Genomic DNA, 19,533 nt, shown 5'->3' on the forward strand with positions numbered 1-19,533 from the left:
GGTTTGTGGGTTTGAGCTCTGCGTCAGGCTCTGCTGGATCCTGCTTCGGATTCTGTGTCTCCCTCTCTCTCTGCCTCTCCCTCACTCATGCTCTTTCTCTCTCTCTCTGTCTCTCTCAAAAATAAACTTTTTTTTTAATTTAAAAACAAAAGAAACTTTATTTACTGAGATAATACTTCATAGAGGAATCAGCAACTTTCATTCTCATTTAGCAATGAGACAAATAAAATGTCTGTGAATTTATCTGCCCTAAAAAAATATTTCACCATGAACTTCAATGTTTTAAAATGGAAACACGTGGTTTGCTATTCTTTTGTAGAACGTATGAACTCTTCTTGAATGGTGGCACCCCTTATGAAAAAGGTGTTGAAGTGGACCCTTCGGTATCCAGAAAAGGTACAGTTCTTAGGCGTTGCTTTCTCTCCTTTCCTTGCAAAGTAAACAGAAGATGCATCAGCAAGGGGGGCTATATTCTAATAAGCGTAGCATTCTTCACTTGAGTTCACATTTTTAAGAATAAGTCATTTGATAGTAAGATCCTAATCATTTTCCTAAGTGCTAATTTTCTTGGTGGCACATATGAGACTCTAATGTAGGAAATGAGAAAGCATGAGGACCCTTCGTTAATTCAATGCCTTCTCATTGAACACTGGACCGATGCTGGTGACCGCCACAGAATTCATAGAAGAGGCTAATTCGGAGGTTGCCTATCGCTAGGTTGAAAGACACAGATATTTCAAATTGTGGTCATAACATGCCACGTCACCTTCCAAAAATATCGAGCAGTTTTTAAATATATTCATTGACCAGGCACCGTGCTCGATGATGGTAAAATGGAGAGTAGGACAGATAGGGCTCTTGCCTCGTGGAGCTCAGCTCCTGACAGATTTGAAACTCCCCGTTTGCTTCTTAGACATCTCTGTCCTTGTTTCACAACTCGGACCACACGGCATTGCCGCTGCCCTGACAGTGCCAGCCCCACCTTCTTGGCACAGGAAGGGGTTTGAGACCTGGGACGCAGTAGGTTCTACTTAGAGACAATCATGCTTTTTAACTTCCCTTTTTCCCTTTGTAATCTGGCAACGACGATGCTGTCCAAGCCCCCGATGGAGTGGCAGCTACAGACGCCAGTCAGGTGCCGTTAGGGAGGTCGGTAGGCTTCAATGCCATGCTTTCTCTCTTCATCGGCTCATTTAGGGTATGTGAGGGACTCCTGCTCTTCGTACAATTATTATTTATTACCCCAAATTTTTGTTTTAGTATAAAAGGTACTTTGTTTTATTATACTTACTGTCCCAAGCACTTAAAGTTTTGACACTTACTTATTTATTTTTTTAAAGCACATGGGAATGTTTTCCATCAGATGATGATGATGAGAAGGCAGCCTCAACTCCTAGTAAAACTGAGATCTTCGAACAGAAGATCAAGAAACTTACTAAGGTTGGTCCCCACTTACCTGGCCAGTAACTTGAGGTCCTTCAGAGTTTCTAGACCGTCTTGCTTTCGGCTTCTCCTCCTTCGTGGTCATCTTTCGTTGGTTATTTTTTCCCTCATTAATTTGTCTGCCAGGATCAGTAGGGAAATAGAATGGTAATAAATTCAAATCATCTCACTTTTTGTTTACTAGTAGCTCGAGTGAGACATTTGGTCAGAAATAGTATAGAAACTTGGCTAAACGGGGCTTGCCAGCCTTGATCTTATCATTAGGGAACTTTTTTTTATGTCAGGTTAGTTGAGGTATGATTTATATGCCATAAAATTTGCCTTTTTTGGTTTCCAGTTCTTTGAATCTTGACCAGCGTATACTCTCATGTAACTACCACCACAACCAAGGTGGAGAATATTCCCATGTCTCTGAGCAGCTCTCTCCTTTGTGGTCAGCTCCCTAGCCTCAGCCTCAGGCAGCCACTCATCTGGTTTTTTTTTTCCCCAGGAGTTTTGCCTTTTCCAGAATGTCATACAAATGGAGTCATACTGTGTGTAATCTTCTGAGTCTGGCTTCCTTCACCCAGCATAGTGCATTTGATGGTGTCACCCATATTATTAGAAGTTGGTATCAGAGGTTTGTTTTTTTGTTCTAAATAGTATATTCCATTTGATAGATATACCGCAATGCATTTATCCAATCACCAATTGATAGACATCTGGGTTGTTTCTAAGTTTGGGCATTTATGAATAAACCTACTCTAAATATTTGCAGATGAGGCTTTTGTGTGTGGACATAAACTATTTCTCAGCGGTATAAATACCTAGGTGCAGGATTCCTGGGTGTCTTTTTAATTTTACAAGAAACTTCCAAACTCTTCCAAAATGACTATAGCATTTTACACTCTCTGCAGCAATGTACAAGAGTTCCAATTACTCATATTCTTGGTATTAATCAATTTTTTTCATTTTGGCCATTTTAATAAGTAATGGGATCTCATAGTGGTTTTAATTTGCATTTTCTTTAGGTAGGCTTTTTAAATTTGTTTTATTTTTTAGTTAATTTTCTTTCATTGATTTATAGAGCCCTTTTTAATTTTTTTTTTTATTCCAGTAATTAACTTACAGTGTTATATTACTTTCAGGTATACAATATAGTGATTCAGCACTTCCATACATTAATTACTCAGTGCTCATCACGAGTGTACTCTCAATCCTTTTCACTTATTTCAGGGAGCTTTTATACTAGTAGGTTCCCAGATCTATCACCTTCTAACTCAGTAACCTCTTGGACAAGTCATTTAACCATCTCTCTCAGGATCCCCATATCTACATCTTTTAAATGGGCATAATAGTATCAACTCCATAAAGCTATAATGAGGTTTAATGAAAAGAAAGTAAATAAAACACCTAGATTGTTTTTATAATATATGGCACATAGTAAAACACAGTAAGTGTTAGCTATAATTATTTACTATTATTATCTTACAGGTAGGTAACTGCAAATATAATGCCAGGTACATGGTACTGTGTTATAAAATTTGTTCAAATGAAGGTGTGCTATGTAGCTGGTAAGATCAGAGGGGGGTTTGAAATAGGCTTTGAAGGACTGGAGAGGTGCACACGTGAAGATATGCAGCGGTGGAGAAAGGGAACTTAACACAGAGGGCACAGGGTACACAAGAGGGCTGGAAGGGAACAGCAAGGCCTGGGAAGAGAAGCTGGTAAAGTTGACCTGCTCCACCATGACTTGCCTCTTACTTGCTGATTATCAAGAAACAGAGTAATAGATGAAAAGTTGGCATAGCCTTCTGAATTGTTGTTTTCTCATTCTTGATCATGCCCTTAAATCTCATTCTGGATCTCATTCTGGATCATGCCCTTTAAATATTCCGTGTTCTTATATCTGATACTGAAATGTGTTTAAATTTTTTTTTTAACGTTTATTCATTTTTTTTTTTTTTAAATTTTTTTTTCAACATTTTTTATTTATTTTTGGGACAGAGAGAGACAGAGCATGAACGGGGGAGGGGCAGAGAGAGAGGGAGACACAGAATCGGAAACAGGCTCCAGGCTCCGAGCCATCAGCCCAGAGCCTGACGCGGGGCTCGAACTCACGGACCGCGAGATTGTGACCTGGCTGAAGTCGGACGCTTAACCGACTGCGCCACCCAGGCGCCCCGAACGTTTATTCATTTTTGAGACAGAGAGAGACAGAGCATGAACGGGGGAGGATCAGAGAGAGAGGGAGACACAGAATCTGAAAAAGGCTTCAGGCTCCGAATTGTCAGCACAGAGCCCGATGCAGGGCTCGAACCCACAGACTGCGAGATCATGATCTGGGCCGAAGTCGGACGCTTAACCGACTGAGCCACCCAGGCGCCCCTGAAATGTGTTTTATAATTCTACTATTAACAGTTAAATCTTTCAATAACCATTAATAATGTGTTCATGGACATTATTCATTCTCTTGGTTTTTCCCCCCCTGGATGTTTATGGAGCCTGTAGATTCCCTTTTTTGGCCAATCTTTCCTTGGAAAATTGCTATTTTTCAAGATCAAAAAAAAAAGCACAGTAGCAGTCTTTGTAAAAGAAAAGCCAAAATCCTGTTTGGCTTCATTCTTCCTGCTTCTTCAGCCTTCCTCTTCTCATCTCATTGGTAAGCCTCCAACAGTCCCCAAGCACTCCCGAGCATATCTTTCAACTACAGCTCTTAATAGTGTTGCTTTGGCCCCAAATACGGGTTCCAAGATCCTTTTTACAATCTAGAGATCAGATCTGACTGGGCGGTGCGGAGGTCAGGTAAGCAGGCCCATGCTTCCAAAGCAATGAGCGTTCTTCATTTGCTGGTTCTCAAAGAAGGGTCCTGAGTCCTTGCCCTCCAGGTCCCAGGAACTAAGATGCTTGTTTGATTTCAGCACACAGTAGGAGCTTAAAACATGTTTGCTAAAGAATTTCAAAGTAGAAATCTTCCTGCTAGTATAAAAGTGTACTTCTCGGGAGCTCTGCTCTGCCTCCCGCTATTCCCAGCCTCCCCCCACCCTTGACTGCGTATGTGCTCTTCTCTTCTCCCAGAGCTCAAGAGAGGGACCTGAGCACCGTCTTGAATTGCCACTCCACTCCGCATGATCCGGAAATAAGTGTGCCCAGTAGTGTCCAGTGTGGGCTGGTGCAGCCTAGGCTCAGCTGATTCTCGTAGAGACCGGGCCATGGGCACAGAGAATCCAGAGGCCCCCACCGGGCTGTGTGTAAGCTGTGCTGGGGGTCTGTGGTGAAAGACTGGGAACCAGCATAGGAGCTTTGGGGCGTTTCTGCTCTGAGCCTGCACAGAGGTGGAGACTGAGGCGGGACCGATCCATCTCAGTCCCCTTTCCTCCCCTGACCGCCATCTTCAGTGGATGGGAGAGGAAGCAAATAACGGTGCCAACAGCCCTCCTCCTCTCCTTCAAAAATACATTCCACCTCTGTCCCCACCCTCCGGTGCTTAAAGAACTCCACCTTTGTTTAGCCAGACTCCCCTGCTGAAAGGAGAAAAGACAGAAGCTTTTAACGGTATGCCTAGGGACATACTACAGAGCACACAGACCCAAGGTTGGGAAGCCCAGTGAGAGTTTACCTTCCTGCCCAGTTTTACCCAGTGTCCTTGCGACTCGGCTTCCTACTGCCCTCTCACCAGCCAGCAAGCACTCTTACGTGTGTGTACCTTTGGATGTCAGCAGAAATACAAATTAATCAATGTAGACACATCTCTTTTACCAAAGAGCACCAGAATCCTGCCCATTGGACTCCTTTTGTGGGGACAGTTGTAATCATCATGACCCTCTCGGCATGAGATGAAAGAGGGAGCAAATAGATCCTTCAGTTTCACCAAGTCTCGCCATTCTAATTTTGGAGCTGTTTTTCGATGGACTTTAACCTGATGTGATTTGGCCAAAGGCAAAGGCCCCGATGAGGGAAAGCCCTGAATTTAGACCCAGACCCCCAGTGCATGAGTTCAGAATGCCAAGAAATACCCGTCTGTGGAAGTAGGCTGGGTGCATGTGTATAAATTTGCTGGAAACTTGTCTGTCTTTGCCTTTTTGATGTATCCCATCTTTTTTTCTCCTTTACTCCCATTGTATTGTTTCTAAAAATAAATGAGATAATAGTGCTACTAGCCTGGGCCCCATTATTACGTTCATCGCCCTTCTGCCATCAGAGTTTGCTGGCGGATGGGTGAGATGAGAAAGAAGTACGTTTTTACTTCTACAGCTTAGCCAACCTTAGTAGCTCAGAGCTTCCTGCTTGTCTTGGGTTTGGGGAAAGCAGAGGATTTTCCTAAACAGGACTAATAAAGTGCAGCAGTACTGCCTCATGTTGTGGGGAGGTGCCAGAAGGAAAGGAGTGCCCACACTGTGGGAGGAACGGAGGCCTCTACAGCAGGCTGGAAGTGATGCCAGCTAGACAGAGCAGGCGGCTCCGTGAGAGGAGCAGGAAAAATGGAAGGAAGGTTCCACCCCTTCCTCTAGCAAAATCAATGGCTGTTCTTCGGCATGAGACATGGTTTGGGCACGCAGCTGAGACACTGCCCAGATGGGCCACAGACCAGAGGGCAGGATGTGGAACAACCCTTAGGAATCACAGCCGAACACTGAGAAGGCATGTGGTGCCTTTGTGGCCGGTCTTTGCAATCCAGGTCAGACATAAGACGAGAATTGTAGCAGGGTCGGAAAGCAGCAGTTTCTATAGACCAAATGCTATATGTGAATGTAAGAGAACCTGTCTTACATTTTTGCATGTTTCTAGAAATGCAGGGGTTAGGAAGTGGTCAAGGCTATTTGTTAAATTCCATGCAGCTACCCCTGGGGAACCCATTGCTTCAGCACCACCTTAAGGGTTACATTCATTCTGTTCTCTTCCGACAGGCCGGAAGCCCAAGTGTTACCTCTGGGATTGATGGCCCTTCCTTCTAAAATACTTACCCTAGAAACTAAAAGAACTAATTTACAAAAGTTGAAATCTCTTTTTTGACTTTGGGTGGTTCTTCTTAGCCCAAAAATATTCTCCTCCTTGAGAGAGGACATTGTTTGCAAGGTTTTCAAGATTTCCTATGCGGTCATTCTTTATGCTTAGTGACAGAGTTCGTGTATTTCTAAAAATAACATTTAGAACACGTATATTTAGAATGGCTGAAAACATTTTCTTGAATATCTTCTAAGGTTAGCTTTGTACTCAGTATATTCCCAGTGAGCATTTAGTGTATGTCATGCATCAGGATTATAAAGTACTCACTTGTCGTGTTTCCAGATTATTATTTTGAAATAATATTGAAATTTGCTTCTATTTTTTTAAGTATTTTCTTCTTTTTGGTGCTATTGTATATGGAATTGGTTTTACTTTTCTTTTCAAATTGTTCACTGTCAGTGTGTGGAAACATGACTAATTGATGTATGCTGAATTTATATCCAATAACTTTGCCGAATCTGTTTATTCGAACAGTGTTTTGTGGAATCTTTAGGGTTTTCTACATATAAGACTATGTTGTCTGTGAACAGAGATAATTTGACTTCTTCCTTTCCAATTTGGATAACTTTTATTCCTTTTTCTTGTCGGGGGCTCTAGCTAGGACTTCCACTATTGTATTGAATAAAAGTGGTGAAAGCAGGCATCCTTGTCTTGTTCCTGATCTTAGAGAAAAAGTTTTTGGTCTTTCACCATTGAATATGATGTTAACTGTGGGATTTTCATATGTGGCCTTTATTATGTGGAAGTAGTTTTCTTCTATTCCTAGAATCGTTGAGTGTTTTTATTATGAAAAGGTATTGAATTTTGTCAAATTCTTTTTCAGCGTCAAATGAGAAAATCATATGGGTTTTTCCTTCATTCTGTTAATGTGTAGTGTATTACACTGACTGACTTTTTAATGTTGAACCCACCCTTGCATCCCAGGAATAAACCCCACTTGTTCGTAGTGTATAAACCTTTCAGCATGCTGTTGAATCCTGTTCGCTAGTTTTTTGTTGAGGATTTTCGCATCAATATTTATCAGGGATTTTCGTCTCTAGTTTTCTCATGTATCTGGCTTTGGTATCTGAATAACGCTGGCTTCAGATCATGAGTGTGGAAGTATTCCTTCCTTTTCAATTTTTTGGAAGACTTTGAAAAGGATAGGTATTGATTTTTTAACTATTTGATAAAATTTACCAGTGAAGCCATCTGGTCCTGGAGGGCCTTTGATTATTGATTCAATCTCAGATTTTCTATTTATTCCTCATTCAGCCCTGGTAGGCTTTGTGTTTCTAGGAATTTGTCCATTTCATCTAGATTATCCAACTTGTGGATATACAATTATTCATAGTAGTGTCTTATAATCCTTTTTTTATTTTTATAAAATCAGTAGTAAGATCTCTTTTCATTTCTGATTTTGTAACTTGAGTCTTTTCTTTTTTTCTTAGTCCTCTAGCTAAAGGTTTGTCAATTTTGTTGATCTTTGCAAAGAACCAACTCTTGCTTCATTGACTTTTGTTATTTTCTCTTCTCTTTTTTGTTCATCCCTGCTTTAATCTTTATTATTTCTTTTCTGTTGCTACCTTTGGGTTTGATTTATTTCTCTTTTCTAATTCTTTAAGGTTTAAAGGTAGGTGGTTGATTTAAGATCTTTCTTCTTAATTAATGGAAGCATTTATAGCTGTATATTTTCCCTCTTAGCTTAGCACTCTTTCCACTGCATCCCATTAGTTTGGGTATGATGTGCTTTCATTTTATTTGTCTCAAGATATTTTCTAACTTTCCTTGTGAGTTCTTCTTTGAGCCAGTGATTGCTTAAGAGTGTGATGGTTAATCTCCACATATTTGCGAATTTTCTAGTTTTCCTTCTGCTATTTCTAGTTTCATTCCATTGTGATAAAAAAAAAAGGTGCTTTATATGATTTTAGTCTTTTAAATTATTAAGATTCATAAGTACCCTAACATAAGATCTGTCCTGGAGAATGTCCCATGTACTCTTGAGAAAAATATGTACTCTGTATTACTGAGCAGAGGATTCTATATGTGTCTTCATTACAGTTGGTCTACAGTGTTAAGTCTTCTGTTTTTGTATTGATCCTTTGGTTGTTTTATTCTTTATTGAAAGTGGTGTATTAAAGTCTCCTACTGTGGTTATAGATCTATTTCTCTCTTCAATTTTGTTGATGTTTGCTTTGTATGTTTAGGAGCTCTAATGTTTGTTGCATATGTTTATAATTGTTATATCTTCTTTTTTTTTTTTAATTTTTTTTTTTCAACGTTTATTTTATTTTTTGGGACAGAGAGAGACAGAGCATGAACGGGGGAGGGACAGAGAGAGAGGGAGACACAGAATCGGAAACAGGCTCCAGGCTCTGAGCCATCAGCCCAGAGCCTGACGCGGGGCTCGAACTCACGGACCATGAGATCGTGACCTGGCTGAAGTCGGACGCTTAACCGACTGCGCCACCCAGGAGCCCCTAATTGTTATATCTTCTTGATGCATTGACCCTTTTATCATTCTTTAATATCCTTCTTTGTCTCTTTTAAGTTTTTTTGGCTTAAAGTCTATTTTTTCTGATATTAATATAACCACCCCTGCTCTCCTTTGTTAACTATTTGCATGGAGTATCTTTGTCTATCCTTTTCACTTTCAACCTCTGAGCATCCGTAGATCTAAAGTGAGTCTCGTATAGATAGAATATAGTTAGATCCTGTTTTTCTATTCGTTCTGCCAATCTGTGTCTTTTTATTAGGGAGTTTAATCCATTTATATTTAAAGTAATCACTGATAGGGAAGGACTTAGTATTGCCATTTTGTTATTTGTTTTTTTTACATCGTCTGGGGGTGTGGGGGTTGTCCCTCATTTTCTCCTTTAAGACCTTCCTTTGTGTTTGATTGATTTTTTTTATGGTGACACATTTTGATTACCTTTTTATTTCCTTTGTGTATATTCTATAGATTTTTTTTCTTTGTGGTTACCATGAAGATTACATATTACATGTTTAAAGTTATAACAATCTATTTTAAACTGACACGAACGTAACATCAATATTTAAATTTTCTTCTGTTTTTGAGCCCTTACTATGGACGAGGCATTGCATTAAGCACATCACATTTGTCTCATGTTAATTCTTTGAGTAATCGGAAATGGAGGTATTACTATCTGAATTCTACAAGTGAGGAAACCAAAACACAAGGAGAATAATTAATTAACCCAAAGTCACGTAGCTAGGAAGAGGCAAAGTCAGAATTCAGTCCAGATCTGTCACACCCTCCCACATTCCACCCAGCAACATGAACAGTTTGAGCTCATGTTTCCTTTTCATTCATCACATCAGCAGGGGTGGCCACATGGCTTTGTCAAAACTTGTAGCTGACTAGTCCCTTTCTTCCCAAAACACATAATTTATGACTTTTCTTTTTTATTTAACATTTAACATGGGCATATGTGCTAAAATGGAAATACAAGAGTGGCAAGACCGAGTTCAGGCTTGAAAAGTGTAACATTAGTTTTCTGAAGTTTACCGTGGGCAACTTATAGTGGAAATTTTCCTGAAAATTGTTAACATCTTTTTTCCGATAATGAAGCAAATCTTAGAACTGTCCATTAAAGTAGTAAATACATATTTTAAAAACACCATAAGTTGGATCGTAGGGGTTTATCTAACGAATACTTGTTTTTCTTCTTTAACAGTTTACTGCCAGAAACATTAATTGGAAGTATGTGTTCCATTCATTTGTTGATATTTTATCGCCAAATTCTTGGAGATGTACTCCTGAAAGACAGGATGAGCATGCAAAGTGCTGGTAAGAGGTCTTTGTGATTTCCTTATGTACTTTGAGTAAATGTGACCTATGCCAACTTTTATCTTCTACTTCTGAAGGTTCATTCAGAATAAAATGTTTAGAATAGCATCAATGTCGATAAATTACTTCACATGCAAAGCATTGTTCTCCATTGTGCACCTGTGTGTACCCTGTGTTAGTTCAGTGTATATTCTGTTCTTTACAATATGCATATCTTCACATTACAAATTCTGGAGATTTGATGTGCTTGCTTCGACAGCACATATACAAATTCTGGAGATTTGAGATACTAAAACTCAGATACAATCACATTTCCCCTCAATGTTTTGGATAATCTGTTTTTACCACATGTTTGATATGCGCATCATCTTTTTGGGAAGAGACTGAAATCACCCAGAATAACTGGTTCTTAATGCACAATGTTTAAATATCAACAGACTAGTTAAAATTGAATATAGGAAAGAGGTATTCAGATGTTCTATTATTTATTCTTGTATCTTCTTTGTAAGCTTGAAACTTTTTCCCAGTAAAATGTTAAAAAATAATTTTAAAAAATCAATGACTTGTCACATATGATTGAACTTATAAAGAGATATACATGTTATAAGAATTACCTCTAAAAAAAGAGTTTAGTTTTAATGAGTAGTCTTTGAACTCAGTAAATCAGTAAGCAGATATGTATTGAGTGGCCTCCTCTATGTCAGGCACTGTGCTGAGCCCAGTGATGGATGAGACAGGCACGAGCATCCGTCCCCTGGTGGACTGACGGACTTCAAACGCAAAATTACATGAGTCATCCTTTTCAACCTTCTAAAATAAGTTTCTAAAGGAAGAAAGCCAGGGTGCCTGGGTGACTCAGTTGGTTTAGCATCTGACTATTGATTTCGGCTCAGGTCACAATCCCAGGGTCACGGAATTGAGCCCCGCGTTGGGCTCCATGGTGAAAGTGGAGCTTGCTTTGGATTCTTTCTCTCTTTCCCTCTGCCCCCCTCCTCCCTACTCACACTCTCTCTCTAAAATAAAAAATAAAAATGAAGGAGGAAAGCCAACAAGAGCATACACTGGGAAGACCTGCGGGAAGTCTCTGGGTGAGTAATATTCAAGATAAGACCTGAGAGAGGAGTTAGAGGTGTGGGGCAGGTTGCATGTCTGGGCAGAGGGGCCAGCGTGTCTAAAGACCTGAGGCAAGACAATGCAAGTGTGTTGGAGGGATCGCAGTTGAAAGCCAGTGCGGCTGGAGCGGAGTGAGCAAGACGAAGGACCCTATGATAGCTTAGTTCTCATGGACAGGTGGAGTTCATGGTTAGACAGGAGGCCTTTCCCAGAGACTTAGCTCCTGGATAGGTAGATAGAAATGGAACTCAAAATTAGGGAAGTCCCGCCATTTCTCAAGGAATAATTATAACTCCAGGGAAGGACAATTTAAGCTTTCTTGTCATCACTTGACTGTGAGTTTATTTCGATGACTTTAGCAAAACTTCTTGAATGATCTGACTTTTAGAGAGGATTGATATGACTTCTAAGAGAGGATAAAGCTCATTAACTTTTCTGTTGGGAAGGAGGTGAGTCAGAACCGTTGTCATCAATTGAATCTGACCATCAGAGCAAAGCTAATAAGACCTAGAGGGAGGATTTCCCTTTACTGAGGACACAAGATTGTAGAATACATTACCCAGGCCATTTCAAGAATGGCCTGGTGGACTGGAGTCAGGCCTAAGCAGCCTGATGCTTATTGGTTCCTGCTCAGCCTTCCAAGAGCAGGGTGCGTCCTAATTGGTTCCTTTTTTTTTTTTTTCCCCAGGATAGTTAACATACAGTGTTATATTGTTTCAGGTATATGGTATTGAGAGAGACAGAGACAGAGTGCGAGTGGGTTAGGGGCAGAGAGAGAGGGAGACACAGAATCCGAAGCAGGCTCCAGGCTTCAAGCTGTCAGCACAGAACCTGATGTAAGGCTCAAACTCATGGACCACAAGATCATGACCTGATCTGAAGTCAGACACTTAACCGACTGAGCCACCCAGACGCCCCAGGGATTCAACAATTCTATACGTTACTCATCACATAAGTGTATTCTTAATCCCCTTCACCTATTTCACTCATACCCCCACCCATCTTTCCTCTGGTAATCATCCATTTGTTATCTATAGTTAAGAGTCTATTTCTTGGTGGTTTTTTTTTTTTGTCTGTTTTGTTTCTTAAATTCCACATATGAATGAAATCATATGGTATTTGTCTTTCTCTCACTGATTTCACTTAGCATTATACCCTTAGGTCCATCCATGTTGTTGCAAATGGCAAGATTTCATTCTTTTTTATGGCTGAATAATATTCGTATATACATATATGTATATATGTATATCTCTTCATTCACCTACCGATGGACAGTGGGCAGCTTTCATAATTTGACTATTGTGGATAATGCTATAATAAACACAGGGGCACATATCTTTTCAAATTGGTGTTTTTGGGTTCTTTGGGTGAGTACTCACTAGTGTAATTGCTGGATCGTATGACAATTCCATTTTTAGTTTTTTGAAGAAGCTCCACACTGTCTTCCACAGTGTCTGAACCAGTTTACATTCCCACCAACGATGCATGAGGGTTCCATTTTCTCCACGTCCTCCCCAGTACTTGTTGTTTCTCGTGTATTTGATTTTAGCCATTCTGACAGGTGTGAGGTGGTATCTTATTATAGTTTTGATTTGCATTTCCTTGATGATTAGTTATACTGAACATCTCTTCATGTATCTGTTGGTCATTTGTAGGTCCTCTATGGAGAAATGTCTGTTTGTCTTCCCATCATTGAGTTGGATTATTTGTTTTTTTGGTGTTGAGTTGTATCAATTCCCTAACTGGTTCCTTTCACCGTGCCACAGTTATATCATAAGAAGGAAAGAGAGGTTGGAAACACAGCATAGAAAGAAGAACAAAATTTTCTAGTCTTCTTCTGTGCAAAGCCACTTCTGCCCTAAAAGCTCTGTCTGCTTGGTACAAGACTCATTTCAGAACTCCCTGGCGTATGGATATAGCAGCAGATGGAGATTGAGCAGACAGGTCTGAGACCTCCTAGAGGTTAAAGTGTGCAGAATATGTTATCAACAAAGCATGTGGCACAATAATTTTCCTCTGAATGAATGTTTTTATGTCTATGGCAGCCAAATACATTGGATGAAACTTATGTAAAATCTCTTCTGTTCTTTCATATTTCAGACCTAATTAGTAACCCAGTGTTGGCCACCTTCCCCAAGCTCTTGGAGCAGCCTGACATGATGGACGCACTCAGGGTGGGTAGCACGAATCATGACAGAAACCCGGTGGGTTCTAGAAGCAGTAAAACACACCATGTCAGTGAGTTCTGACCCCTGCTCTAGGGGTTTTTGTCCTACTTGGACAATGTCTCTCGATCCCTGTCCATTTGTCTAGCTAACCTGGTCTCATCCTTCCTCAGTATGAATGCTGCTTCCCCAGGGCTGCCTTCCCTGTCCCAGCGAGCAGGTGGAGCGCCTGCTGTATACACTATTGCACTCTCTTGCCTGTTGTTTGCTCCTTGGCTTAAGATGGCCACTGACCATGTCCTGAGAGCAAAAATCCGAAATGATTTGTTAGATAAACTCTTCTGAGTTTTCAGAAGAGAATCAAGGCATGCATATCATTTTTATTTCAATTCAACATCTACTGCCTGCTATGTGAAATAGCAACCGGGTATGAGTTTGAACCACATGAAACCTCGAATTTTCGGCCATTTTTTGGCTTCCAAAAATGACAGTTTCATAAGGTTTAATTTAACATATCAGAGATAACAAATACTAGGAGTCCCTTATGCCTACAAAGCAGTACTCAGATAACCCGGAAAGTGCCACTGACCATGTATAACCCAGTCCTTGAAGATTTAAAGAGGGCAGCAAAGAAGGACCAGGAATCTGTTCCAGAAGAGGTCCTTGGTGAGATAGACCTAATAACTGGAGCCAAGGTGGATTTTGACATGCTGAGATGGGAGGAGAAGACATTACAGCTAGAAGGATCAGCATGAGCAAATGCTTTAAAGCATAAAGGGATAGAGAATATTCTATTTGTGATCCAGTTTGGCATGTAAAACGTGTCCGCGGATGGGCAAGGTTGGTCTGAGTCTCACACTGCCAGTGAAGAGCGTGTGTGGTAGGCAGCAGGTAATGTGCACAGGTTCTGCTGTAGGACAGCTCCTGACACGGCAGGGTGGAAAAGTACACGTGCGAGAGAGAGGTGAGCTATGCTGGGAGGTGATTCCTGTCAAAAAGGATAGAGGTCGTAAGGGCCTGACAGAGAAATGGAAGGGGGAAGCAGTCACCTCCAGAGATTTTTTTTAGACTGGGAAGCTGATCTCATGTGATGGTTTGTCTGGCTTTGGGGTGTCCACAGTAACAATGAAGTTTTCAGCAAAAAGACTTAAGAAAGTATTCATGGCCTGTGATTATCCGTAACTTCAGACAAGTTCATTTGGCACTATCATTAGATAACGCAGAATTTCTCTTTTTTCCCCCCACAAAGTCATCAGTGTCATACTATTTATTCATTATACAGAACACAGGGACATTGACTCATTCAACAAATATTTTACGAGAGCTCACTGCAGCTGAGGCACTGTGCAAGGTGCTGGCATACTTCTCTAGGTGTGTAACAGTCACAGAATCCGGGCATTGGAGTGAGGGTGGAACCTTAGCGCTGATCTAGTCTAAATTCTGCATTCCCTGATGAGCAGATAGCTCAGAGAAGCGCACTCAGGTCAGCCTTGGGCGTGTCCAGACAGGCCACAGGCTCAAGGAAAGGCATGTAGATAAGGTCTACACATTGTTAAATGGGAAAAAAAAAAAAAATTGAGTCGTAGTAAGCGTATTTAAATATATATATTTACATGTATATATCTGCCTGTAAAAATATCTGGAAGAATAGACTCTAGAAAAGGAATACTGATTACCTTTGGATCATGAGTTAAATAATAAAAATAAAAAAGAGTGGTTTATTCTTACGCTCTTGAGCCTTGTCTCCATGGCACACCATACGACTCAGAGTCAGCCAGGCTGTGCGGTGGTAGCTGACCCAGGTTTGTTTCTCACTCGTGGTACCTAGCCAGCACGGAGCAGTGGAAGACCCCGCTCCGTAGTCACCCAAGGGTGCAGGCTGTCGGAGGCTCCAGTTTCTTACAGCATCGTCTGGAACAAGCAGCTTCCTGTGTTGCCGGTTGCACCTGCAGGAGAAGAGAGAATAGGGGATTGTCCTTGGCCTTTCCACCACCTTTGCCCTGAAGGGGCACGGGCCATCTCTGCTCATGTTTCATTGGCCAGCACCAATCACTTGGTGGTTAATGGCCCCACTTAACTTCAAGGGAGCTGGGAGATGGAGTCTTCTCCTTGCTCCAGAAGGAAGAAGTGGACCTTGGTATACAGTCGTGACCCTCCACACACCCCCGTTTGCTGTTTGCCACTGACTTACTATAAGTGAACCACCCTACTGCTTGCTGATGGCTCAGTGAAAACTGAGGGAGGACCTTGACACAACTAGCAAACAACAGGCACATTTTTCCAGACAATAAGTCGAAAGCTGCTAAGTGGTAGTCTTGTGAAACCAGATACCTTTTAAGGTTCACATTATGAAGCGTGTGAGCCTCCTAGGGTCACCTTCTCTAAGTTTAGTTTGCTGTTGGTGTTTTAATAATAATGAGAACACCTGGCCTGTTTGGTAAAGCACCCTGGCTCTCTAAGGGTCCTCTTCAAACTCTCCAGGACCCACGGGTGCAGCATCAATGGGGTGGTGGACCACAATCTCATAAGGTGGTTCTTTTGTGGCAATAACTGGCCATTCATGGTAACAGGTCATGGTAAATATGACCATCCCAAGACCTGGCTCATTAGGGGCACAGCTTGTCGTCTCTTGGTAGGAAACTTCTCTTTCATTTCATGGAGAATCTCGTTCTTGGTCCCATATGTCATATCCATACCCCAGGGCCTCCCTACTGATAAAAGGGCTGATGCTTTCATGGAATCCATGAAATCGGGCACCAGCAGGAGAATACCTACAAACAGACACAGAACAGTGGCTGGGAATAAGCAGCCACGAGAATGGGCACATCCCTCTTGCTCACTGTTTGCCCGGAACTAGCACTGAGAAAGTCTTCAGTTCATATGTCTGTGGGACTAGTTGAACTCTGGGTTTTTTACTTCTTTAAGGAAGCTTGTGTGATGCTTTGTGGACAGATGGGAGTATTTACTTGCAAAGCTGTACCTCATTTTTATCTCCCTCTGATCCCCGTCATCGTCATGGCAGACAGAATTGCCGAGAAGAATGGTATTTGGCAGAGCTTTCTATTTCCATTACTGTCTGAACTTAAAACCTTCATAGTATGTTATTGTTCAGGTGCTGTGTTTATGCATTTTGCAAGGATGTGTTAGTGTTTCACTGATTGCATTCTTAAATTAGTTTCGACTTGTAAGAACCATGGTGTTTCTGAGGTATCTTTCACCGCCTGGTCAGCCTGGCTCTGGGTCACTAGCAGTAGGTGCCTACGGATTCACTTCTTACACGTGTAGGGTCCGTACAGCGTTTTTAACCCTGTCCATACGATTAATTACCATGAAGTTGTAGAAGTGGGGCAAAGGCTTGTGAATACTCAGATTAATATGATATTTTGATTTGCTTTTTAGAGTTCGTGGGCTGAGAAAGAAAGCACATTAAAGAGATCAGAGAAGGTAATGCCATTTTCCACACTGAACTGAACATTTGCAGTGCTCACTGCTTGCTTGCACATGCTAATAATGCCCGTCTTAGCCAGAGGAGCCAGAGTCATAATCCCTCTTAACCAGTTAAACTGTCATCATGGTTGCAAAGACATGTTCCAAGAAGGGTTTGGGTGAGCAATTCCTGATGTGAAAAGAAACACTCGATCAAAACAATCATTTCAGACCAGTGAGTGTGTTATTTGAGGAGAAGTTTCTAAACAAAGTTGCCAGTTGGCTATCAGATTCCTCTTATTTAAAAAAATTCCTCTAGCTCTCAAAGTTTATATCACGTAAGGAGAAGGGAAAAGAAGATTGGCCTAAGCTGTATAATACATTTAAATACTGCACGGCTCATGCTTACATTACCATAGAGGCTTGGTGATTACCAAATAAAACTTGTATTTATCAGTGAGTAATGGCTTCACTGCTCTAATCCAGGGTTGACAAACTTTTTCTGTAAAGAGCCACATAGTAAATATTTTTGGCTTTTCAGGCTGTAAGGTCTCCGTTACAATACCCAACTCTGCTATTGTGGCACAAAGGCAGCTACAGACTACGTGTAAACATCTGAGTGGGGCTGGGTTTCTATAAAACTTTATTTAGAAACAGAGGTAGTGGGCTGCATTTGGCTCATGGTCCATGGTTTCTGTACTTCAAGTCTAAAGAGTTAACTATCTGCAAGGAACATGGGAGAACAAACTAAAAATCTTAAAAATTTTTCAAAACATAAACTGTGTTTTATACAATATATATTATATGTGTAATATATATAATACATATACTGTATGTATGATATATACATACACATACACTGTGTATATGCATGTGTGTGTGTATATATATATATACATATATATATATACGTGTATATATATATATAAACGATATTGCATCCTTATTTGAGCAAAGACCATCTGACCAGTACCATCTACACTTGACCTCTGCTGAAACTGGCAGATTTAATGCTTTTCGAGGACAGCAGTAGACAAGGTGCTGGGCCTCAGGCCCGTAGAAATTGTCCTCACACATGGTTGCTTTGAGAACAGTATCTATGGGCAGATCTGCTGTGTATAGTATCTCCCCCTTCCGACTGCTGTGCTTCCCGAGAGCCCCACCCCAGCCTGCCAGTGTCAGGGTTGACTGGTTATGACTGCCGTACTCTTGTTATCTGGGGAGAGTCTGCACATTCTTCCTCCTTGGGTCTCCTTCCTCTGGATTTCATGCTGCCCTTCTTTTATAACAACTTAACTCTGTCTCTGATATGCTATAATCTAATTAAGTGGATACAGCTACCTTCACGTTGTGTTTTGGTTGTGTTTACCTGGAACCACACCCTTACCACCAGAATTAGATTTCAGCACCCCAGTGTCCTTGATGGCGTGTGTGGGGGCACCCTCAGTGGAGCTTAGGAGACACCCTGGTCTCAAAGAGTCACCCACAGACTCTCAGGGAGAACAGCTTCTCTCTCCTCCACGGTGAGTCTTGCTTGCTTCCATTTCAGAAAGTGCTGTTTCCCGACTGAGTAGCTGGTTCAGAGCCAATTACTTGCAGGCACAAATGGCACCCTCCGTCCCACCCCTTAGGTGGATTTTAGTCTACAGAGTTCATAGAATGTAACACTTAAAAAGTAATGATGTAGATCCACTCACAGTTATTTCTGATGGTGGTGTTTTCCCAGAGAGACAAAGAGTTCCTGAAGGCCATGTTTCTCCTGGTGTATCACAACTGCATGGTACCTCTTCTGCACTCCACACTCCTGCCCCCATACAGGTGGGCAGAAGAGGAGACAGAGGCTGCCCGGTGGAAGGTTATCACCGACTTCCTGAAGCAAAACCAGGATGGTGAGGGTGGTCTGCAAGCTCTGCTTTCGCCACATGGAGTCCACGAACCTTTTGACATTTCAGAGCAGACCTATGACTTCTTGGGTGAGTTAAGAAAGAACACAGCCTGACAGTGGTGGCCCTTGACCCTCAGCTTCCCACTGAATGGATGGACCCTCCTCGATGGATCCTCCTGAATAAAAGGACAGAACCAAAAGTGACCATTCCATTGTAACTTAGGCTCTGTTCTTTTTTGTACGACCACATTCTATAAAAAAAATACTTAACCTGAGAATTTGAATATGTGTGAATACAATAAAATACATTTCATAAAGAAATGGCGTTATCAAAATTTAGAGAAATTTTTTTTTCAAGAACCAAGTAACTTTAAGTTGACTATACCCATAGATTTCTATAAAAGCAAGATTTTATCAAAAGCTAAATTTATGATCATTCAAGAAAGTGAAAATGCAAATAAACTATTGAGACTACATCAAAATAAAAGGCTTCTGCACAGCAAAGGAAGCAACAAAACTAAAAGACAGCCTACTGAATGGGAGAAGATATTTGCAAATGATATCCAATAAAGGCTTAGTATCCAAAACATATAAAGGACTGATGCAACTCAATACCCCCAAAATAAATAATCCAGTTTGAAAATGGGCAGAAGACATGAACAGACATTTCTCCAAAGAGGACACACAGATGGCCAACAGACACTTGAAAAGATGCTCAACATCAC

At 41.1% G+C, this 19,533-nt stretch overlaps 1 protein-coding gene across 5 annotated transcripts in view; it reads left to right on the forward strand.

Annotated features, from left to right (window-relative positions):
- Window positions 1-19,139, forward strand: part of NPHP1 (nephrocystin 1) — a 59,604-nt gene extending 40,465 nt beyond the window's left edge. For 3 of the 5 annotated variants that reach the window (XM_042933077.1, XM_042933078.1, XM_042933079.1), the window contains 7 exons: window positions 320-396; window positions 1,341-1,440; window positions 1,934-2,062; window positions 10,107-10,219; window positions 13,433-13,506; window positions 16,897-16,941; window positions 18,650-19,139. In XM_042933077.1, coding sequence (XP_042789011.1) covers window positions 320-396; window positions 1,341-1,440; window positions 1,934-2,062; window positions 10,107-10,219; window positions 13,433-13,506; window positions 16,897-16,941; window positions 18,650-18,922 — 811 coding nt within the window. In that variant the 3' untranslated portion in view covers window positions 18,923-19,139. The remainder of the gene's footprint in view (window positions 1-319; window positions 397-1,340; window positions 1,441-1,933; window positions 2,063-10,106; window positions 10,220-13,432; window positions 13,507-16,896; window positions 16,942-18,649) is intronic. The other 2 variants (XM_042933080.1, XM_042933081.1) reach the window with 1 other exon arrangement.
- The last annotated feature ends 394 nt before the right edge of the window (window positions 19,140-19,533 follow it).

Source organism: Panthera leo, chromosome A3 (genome assembly GCF_018350215.1).
Source record: "Panthera leo isolate Ple1 chromosome A3, P.leo_Ple1_pat1.1, whole genome shotgun sequence".
NCBI classification, from domain to species: Eukaryota; Metazoa; Chordata; class Mammalia; order Carnivora; family Felidae; genus Panthera; species Panthera leo.